This window comes from Saccopteryx bilineata, chromosome X (genome assembly GCF_036850765.1).
Source record: "Saccopteryx bilineata isolate mSacBil1 chromosome X, mSacBil1_pri_phased_curated, whole genome shotgun sequence".
NCBI lineage: Eukaryota > Metazoa > Chordata > Mammalia > Chiroptera > Emballonuridae > Saccopteryx > Saccopteryx bilineata.
This window is the reverse complement of record NC_089502.1, coordinates 60,546,301-60,554,849: the sequence shown is the minus strand read 5'-3', so window position 1 is coordinate 60,554,849 and position 8,549 is coordinate 60,546,301. Positions and strand designations below refer to the sequence as shown.

General features: G+C 44.2%; 1 protein-coding gene across 1 annotated transcript; it reads left to right on the top strand.

Moving 5' to 3' along the window:
- The first annotated feature begins 238 nt into the window (after nucleotides 1-238).
- On the top strand, nucleotides 239-1,809 carry LOC136316857 (protein BEX1-like). Its single transcript, XM_066249172.1, has 3 exons — nucleotides 239-382; nucleotides 731-811; nucleotides 1,175-1,809. Exon 3 carries the CDS (start codon nucleotides 1,180-1,182, stop codon nucleotides 1,564-1,566), a length of 387 nt encoding a protein of 128 aa, XP_066105269.1. The 5' UTR covers nucleotides 239-382; nucleotides 731-811; nucleotides 1,175-1,179; the 3' UTR covers nucleotides 1,567-1,809.
- The last annotated feature ends 6,740 nt before the right edge of the window (nucleotides 1,810-8,549 follow it).

The following is an 8,549-nucleotide window of genomic DNA, read 5'->3' as shown; positions in this document are numbered from 1 at the left end:
AAAGGCCAAAGCCAATGACTAGGCTATAATGGTGGTGGTGATGTTGGGGGGGGATGCAGACTCTCCCTGGTAACCAGAGAACAAACCACAGCCGCAGGGAGGGGAGGCGATTTGTGGGCACTGAGATTGGAGAGGATCGAGATGAGTGACAGGGCGGTGCACGCTGGGAGCAACAGACTTGGACAGGGAGTTCTGCGTGCGGAGTGGGGGGAGGGTCTTGCCGAACTCCCCGCAGCCGGTGGGGGTTGGGGGACGAGCTTGTCGGTGACGCGAGACCCTCACGTGACCGAGGGCTGCAGGGCGACGCAGCCTTCGGTGCAGTCGTCACTTCGGTCTGGGTACCAGCTTCCCGCTGTGGCATCGGGCCGGGAAAGCGGAGCAGGTAAGGGTCCGGGGCCCGCGCGGAGGCCAGGGCGGCAGCCGCCCGCCAGCCCGGAGGCGGGCGCAAGGAATCAGTGCAGCGTCCCTGCCCGCTTTCTCCACCCCGGCATTCTCGGGAACTTAAACAGTGACCCCCCCCCCCCCCAGGGTGAGGGTGCTGGGGCGGCAAGGTTCCAGGGAGGGCAGCAGAACCGCTCACCCCGAGGTCCTGTAGGGAAATGGGGAGTCGGTGGGGGGAGAGAGGGCGGAAGACGCGGTCGGGGGCGGAGGCAGGGCCGGGAAGGGGCCCTGATCAGTATATAGCATTTGGCTACAGCAGCCCCTGCTCCCTCTCCCCGACCCTCTGCAGCTCTGTGAGTCTGTGTGAAGTATCCGGCGGCGCACTCGTGACAAGAATTGAGAAGAGGGGAGACGAGGAGGATAGGCCCAGGTGGGTACGGGGGAGAGTGGTGCGGGTCGGGCGTAGAAACCAGCCTGAAACCTCCCTCATCCCCTACCACCAAGTCCTCCTTCTCGGTCACTTGTCCTCCATTTTCATGCCTGAAGAGGCTTGGCGATGGATTTGTAGGTAAAATGGTGGGTTTGGAGGGAGGGAGGGGAGGGAAGTCAATGGGGGGGGGGACTGAGACTGGAGGCCCACTAGAGGGTGCAAGGAGCCTCTCAGATGGGAAACGAGATTCAGAAAGTAATCTTTGTTGTTCAGGGCTCTGAAAGATGCGTACTATGGTCTCTGTCCTCGGTGCTGATCTGGCCACAAAAAATTAAATCCCTTTCCTCCCCTTTTATTTTATAGGAGCAATGGTGTCCAAAGAGGAACAAGCGGTAAAAAATCTCAACATGGAAAATGCCAAGCAGGAAAATGAACGAAAGGACGAGAAGGAGCAGGCTGCTAATGCAGGAGGGCCGCTGGCCCCCCCTGTGGTCGCTGGCGAACATTGTGAGCCCAGGGGGAACCGTAGGCGGTTCCGTGTTAGGCAGCCCATCCTGCAGTACAGATGGGACGGGGGTCAGCGGCTGGGAGAGCCCCAGGCCAGGATGAGACCCGAGAACATGGAAAGGGTTGGGGAGGAGATGAGACAGCTGATGGAGAAGCTGAGGGGGAAGCAGTTGAGTCACACTCTGCGGGCCGTTAGCACTGACCCCCCTCACCAAGGCCATCATGATGAGTTTTGCCTTATGCCTTGAATCCTGACGTTTTCCCTGAAAAGTAGGGAGACACACCTGCTTCCTAAACTTACATGTTTGTAATGTACCTTTGCTGTAAGCCTTTTGATGTACCTTGTTTCTACTGGTTCTCTACCAGCTTCAAGTTGGATGTTGTGCTTTTGACACAGTCTGTGAAATTTTGTTAGCTGGAGAATTTTACCTGTTGCATGAAAAGATGCTGATTATATATTGTGGAGTTAATAAAGTAGTTTTAAAAAGCAATCTCTTTATTATTTTTATTTCAAAACTTACATTTATTTATTTAATACATGAAGAGAAAATTGCTGAAATTAAATATACCAAATGGTTAATACAGGGACTCATTTTTGTGACACAAGTTAACCCTTTAAATAATATGAACACTCATGTATGTCTTCGTGCCTCCTGACCATCCACAGTACAATTGATTTTTTTAAAATGTGTAAGGCAACATTAATAAAGGCAAATGTATGTTCTTCTTGTTTCCAGAAATTGGTTATCAAACAAAGAGGATTTTAAGTTAATAAAACTGGAACTGGAACTAATTTCATTTTTTGAATAAAACTTACTCTCACTGGGAGTGAGCATGAAAAAGCCACACTACTCAAAGGGTTAATATGTTTTACTTTATATTATCTCTACTTTGAGAAGAAATGGAAACTATTTTTAATGATCATATGAAAGCAGGACAGTCATTTAATAAATACTTGGTCACGAAATTTGAATATTTTAGTCATATGAATAAACCCAGGACTTCTTTATATATTAGAGATTATGTTTATTTCACATAACAACTTAAGAAGTGTTTGAGCTGTGTTCACCTATTTTTGTCCCATCCCCCCTTATTAGGTCAGATCCCCTATCCTTAGATTTTCCTTTAGATATTTAGCAGAGTCCCCAAACATAGGTCTCATCAGTCCATCATCCCTCCAACTGAGGGATGCAGTGTCTGATGTTTAAGCTGCAATTTCTGTATGACAAGAGATAGGCACTTAAAGTACAATTAATGACTGAGTGAGAAGCTTTTGAGTTCCTGTCTCAGTTCAGTTCCTGAATAAAATAACCTTGGATGCCTAACTTGACTCCTGTAGAAGAGACTACAGTAATGTACTTGGAACTCTTGAATTTATTTAATTATGTCCTAGTGTTTTTAAAAGTATGCTAATCTGCTACTTGTGTGAGAATCACCTCAAGACTTTTTCAAATGTGGATTATTGCTTCTACTTTTAATCAGAATGGGATTCCAGAACTTTTATTTTTAGCAGGTTTCCCTGGTGATTCTGATGCACATTAATATCTAAAAGGCACATTAATGTCTAAAAGGTCAGGTGGCGGCTCTGGCCGGTTGGCTCAGCGGTAAAGCATTGGCCTGGCATGTGGGGGACCCAGGTTCGATTCCTGGTCAGGGCACATAGGAGAAGCGCCCATTTGCTTCTCCACCCCTCCCCTCCTTCCTCTCTGTCTCTCTCTTCCCCTCCCACAGCCAAGGTTCCATTGGAGCAAAGATGGCCCGGGCGGCGCTGGGGATGGCTCCTTGGCCTCTGCCCCAGGCGCTAAAGTGGCTCTGGTCGCAACAGAGCGATGCCCTGGAGGGGTAGAGCATTGCCTCCTAGTGGGCAGAGCGTTGCCCCTGGTGGGCGTGCCGGGTGGATCCTGGTCGGGCGCATGCGGGAGTCTGACTGTCTCTCCCGGTTTCCAGCTTCAGAAAAATACCAAAAAAATAAAAAATAAATAAAAAATAAAAGGTCAGGTGGCCAGACTGGGTGTTGCTGCAGTGGATAGAGCGTCGGACTGGGATGTGGAGGACCCAGGTTCAAGACCTCGAGGTTGCCAGTTTGAGTGCAGGTTCATCTGGTTTGAACAAGTTTCACCAGCTTGAGCTCAAGGTCACTGGCTCGAGCAAAGGGTCACTCAGTCTGCTGTAGCCCCCCAGTCAAGGCACATATGAGAAAGAAATCAATGAACAACTAAGGTGCCACAACAAAGAATTGATGCTTCTTATCTCTCTCCCTTCCTGTCTGTTCCTCTATCTGACTCTGCCACAAAATAAATAAATAATATTAAAATGTTTTTTTAAAAAAGCTTTAGAAACTTAAAAAAAATAAAAGGCTACTGGTGTGTATATATTTTTTATAATCTTAATTTTTTTTTTTTTTGACAGGGACAGAGAGAGTCGGAGAGGGACAGATAGGGATAGACAAACAGGAAGAAATAGAGATGAGAAGGCTCAATTCTTTTTTGCGGCACCTTAGTTGTTCATTGATTACTTTTTCATATATGCCTTGACCAGGGGGCTATAGCAGACCGAGAGACCCCTTGCTCAAGCCAGCGATCTTGAGCTCAAGCTGGTGAGCCCATGCTCAAGCCAGATGAGCCTGCACTCAAGCTGGTGACCTCAGGATTTTGAACCTGGGTCTTCCCAGTTCGATGCTCTCTCCCCTATGCCACTGCCTGGTCAGGCTATAATCTTAATTCTTAAATAAAAACCATAATAACTAGAAGAACATAAAGGTGAATGCAGTGGAGAGAAGCATTAAAATACAAAGGGTGAGAGAATTTTGAAATCTAAAGATTTACTACGTAAAAATGAACATTGAAAGTATATACACTAAAATTTAACAGTGGTTATCTCTTGTGGAATATTGGATGATTTTTTTTCTTTGTAGTCTACATATTTCTTAATGTGCATTATTTGTGCTAAAAAGAAATAAAAGCCAACAATAAATCCCAATCCAAAGAACTCTTCAGTGAACTCATAAATGCAATGATGACATGTAAAAATTTTCATTGTCAGAACCTAGATATGTAGATTTCAAGTTACCTTTGAATATGATATTCATGCCTTGGTGTAAGTGTCCCTCCTATTGAGTGTGGAAAAAATTGTAAGTCTTCTAATATATACAATACAAACAAACTGATGTGATGTCACTTCTGTGATTGCGTTACAGGAGACTGTGATTTCTGTCTTGCTGGGAGACTCCCCCCCCATTTTCAACCCCCTCTTTGTTGGCTTTGATGAAACAAGATGCCATGTTAGAGAAGTCCATATGGCAAAGAACTGAATCTATCTGGCAGCCAATAGCCAGTGAGGAACTGAGATAAGAGGATGTGAATCTTGCCAAACAACATAAGTGAGCTTGGAAGCAGCTCTTTTCCCATGCAAGCCTTCAGATAAGACCCTGGCCCTGGCTAGCATATTGATTGCAACTTTGTAAACTATGTCAAGGCAGAAAACACAGATTAGCTACATCCAGACTTCAGACTCACAGAATCGCTGAGAAAAATAATGCATGTGGTTTTAAACTGTAAAATTTAGGGGTAATTGTTACACAACAATAGATAATATAATATGTACCTCTAAAGGATAATGGTCTTTTTAAAAAATAATCAGAGTAATATGCTCTGGCCAGATAGTTCAGTTGGTTAGAGCATTGTCTTAATATGCAAAGACTGCCAATTCAATCCTCGGCCAAGGCACATACAGAAACAGATTTGATGTTTCTGTCTCTCCCTTCCTTTCTCTAAAAAAATAAAAATATAATAACCACAGTACCATAATCACACATTAAAAGGGACAAATATGTCTAGAGCTCAAATTTTCGGAAATCTCATAATTTTTAAAAAATTTAATTTGTTTATTTTAGTAAGGGGGGAGAGAGAGAGAGAAAAGGGGAGAGGAGCAGGAAGCATCAATTCTGGCAACCTCAGCATTCCAGATTGACACTGTACCACCACAGATCAGGCAAAGAAAGCTCATAATTTTTAACTCCAAATAATTTAACCAACAAAGAACAAATTACATTCTTAAACAACTATTGGCCTTGACAGGTTGCAAATGACAGGAACAACCTAATATAAAATTTTGTACTAGGAAACCAGCAAGAGTATGTGTTTGAAAAACAGTTTCATATCCAACATAGGCCTTGAGTCACAGACTGAAAATCTAGCCAATTCTAAGAGAAAAACTGATCTGTTCTATGCAATGAAAATATAAAGTAAGGTGAGAATCAGGGAGGGGCATCACAAACACAAGTGCATAACCCCCTTTTGGGACTGTATAAATGGCCCTACTACAGTTGATTTTCAGCTACGAACGTGATGTCACTTAATGCAGAGTTTGAAAAAGTTACGCACAATTAGCTGTCCTGAGTTAGTAAGAACCAGCGTCAACATAATATTGGTTCAGACTATTCTCTTACCAAAGTGGGTAAAAAAGAATCATGCAATGAAAATGAAAGATGAGAATGAGAAAAGGAAAATACCTTTAGTAAAGGAGTAGTAGGGTAAAAATAAAGTTGTAGAGAAAGATAGAAGAAAAAGATGAAGACAGAGGTCCAATGTATGAAATATTCTGGTAAGAGACTAGGTAAGTATGTGTGTGTGTGTGTGTGTGTGTGTGTGTGTGTGTGTGTGTGTGTGTGTGTATGAGGGAGGGAGAAATGGAAGGAGGGAGAGAAAGAGAGAGAAATTGGTAGATTACCTGGATATGGAAATATGGAAACTCTTAGGCTATTTATTTATTTATAATAGATTTTTTTTGAGTGAGAGTAGGGAGATAAAGGAACAGATTCCTACATAAGCCCCAACGGGGATCCACCTGGCAACCCGCATCCGGGGCCGTTGCTCTGCCCATCTGGAGCCATGCTTGCAACAGAGCTATTTTTAGCTCCAGAGGCAGAGGCTCCACAGAGCCATTCTCAGTGCCCAGGGACCAACGTGCCTGAATCAATCAAGCCTTAACTGTGGGAGGGAAAGGCAGAGGGGGGGAAAGAGAGAGAGAGAGAGAGAGAGAGAGAGAGAGAGAGAAGGTGAGGGGGAAGGGTGCAGAAGCAGATGGTCACTTCTCTTGTGTGTTCTGACCTGGAATCGAACCAGGATTTCCATACACTGGGCCAATGCTCTACCACTGAGCCAACTGGCCAGGGCTATACTGTAATAGAATTTCTAGAGATGATACTGGTTCACAAAAGCATACAGATTTCAAGTGTGCAACTTAACAAATCATCTGCACACTGCATTGTGTGCCATCACCCAAAGGAAAGTCTTTACCCATCCCCATTTCCCCCCTTTGCCCACCTCCACCTACCCCCAACACTAGTTATCACCACACAGTTGTCTGTGTCTATGTGTTATGTATGTGTGTATGTGTATATATATACATATTATATACATATACACACATATACATATTATATATATACATACATACATATATTATATGTATATAATTTTTTTCCTTAATCCTTTCACCTTCTGTCATCCAATCTCCCAACACCCTTCCCCTCTGACAGTTGAGAGTCTGTTACATGTAAACATACCTGTTTCTTTTTTTTTCTGACAGAGACAGAGAGAGCGACAGATAGGGACAGACAGACAGGAAGGGAGACGAGAAGCATCAATTTATCATTGTGGCACTTTTAGTTGTTCAGTGATTGCTTTTTCATATGTGTCTTGACTAGGAGGCTACAGTGGAGCAAGTGACCCCTTGCTCAAGCCAGTGATCTTGGGATCAAGCCAGAAACTTTGGGCTTCAAGCCAGTGACCTTTGGGCTTAAGCCAGCAACAATGGGGTCATGTGTATGATCCCATGTTCAAGCCAGCAACCCATGCTCAAACTGGTAAACCTGTGCTCTCAAGCCAGTGACCTCGGGGTCCTCTGCATCCCAGTCTGATGTTCTATCCACTTGCCACCTGTCTTGTCAGGCTGCTTTTGCAACTCTTATTCAACATAATACTGGAAGTCCTAGTTATAGCAATCAGAGAAGAAGAAATAAAAGGCATCCAAATAGGAAATGAAGAAGTAAAACTGTCATTATTCACAGATGTCATGATATTGTATAGAAAACTCTAAACTCCACCAAAAAAACTACTAGATTTAAAAAATAAATTCAGGCTGACCAGGCAGTGGTGCAGTGGATAGAGTGTGGGACTGGGACACGGATGACCCAGGTTTGAAACTCTGAGGTTGCCAGCTTGAGCGAGGTGGGCTCATTTGGCTTGAGCATGGGCTTACCAACTTGAGTGCAAGGTCGCTAGCTTGAGCGTAGGATCATAGACATGACACCATGGCTGCTGGCTTGAGCCCAAGGTTGCTGGCTTGAGCAAGGGGTCACTCGCTCTGCTGTAGCCACACAGTCAAGGCACATATGAGAAAGCAATCAATGAACAACTAAGGAGCCACAACGAAAAATTGATGCTTATCTCTCTCCATTACTGTATGTCTGTCCTTATCTGTCCCTCTCTCTGACTCTTTCACTGTCTCTGTAAAAAAAAAGGGGGGGGGAATTAAAGCCATGACCGGTTGGCTCACTGGTAGAGCGTCGGCTGGGAGTATGGAAGTCCTGAGTTCGATTTCTAGTCAGGGCACACAGGAGAAGCGCCCATCTGCTTCTCCACCCTTCCCCCTCTCCTTTCTCTGTATCTCTCTCTTCCCCTCCTACAGCCAAGGCTCCATTGGAGCAAAGTTGGCCCAGGCGCTGAGGATGACTCCATGGCCTCTGTCTCAGGCACTCAAATGGCTCCGATTGTAATGGAGGAAGTCCCAGATGGGCAGAGCATCACCCCCAAGTGGACATACCAGGTAGATCCTGGTCAGGAGTATGCAGGAGTCTGTCACTTTGCCTCCCTGCTTTTCACTTCAGAAAAAAAAATGAATTCAGTAAAGTAGCAGGATACAAAATCAATATTCAGAAATTAGTGGCATTTTTACAAACCAATAATAAACTATCAGAAAGGGAAATTAAGAAAATCCAATATACTATTGTGACAACAAAAATGTAAGGTACCTAGGAGTAAACCCAGGATTTAACCCAGTAAGTAAAAGACCTGTACTTGGAAAATTATAAGATACTAAAGAAAGAAATTAAAGAAGATACAAATAAGTGTAAGTATACACTGTGTTCATGGACAGGAAAAATTAACACCTGTCGACTGTCAATAAAAAGAGGCACTTCGTTTCTTCCCTCATTTTATAAACTCACAGG

Coding starts and splice junctions, on each gene's coding strand:
- LOC136316857 (XM_066249172.1), top strand. CDS start 1,180: ATGGTGTCCAAAGAGGAACAAGCGGTAAAAAATCTCAACATGGAAAAT.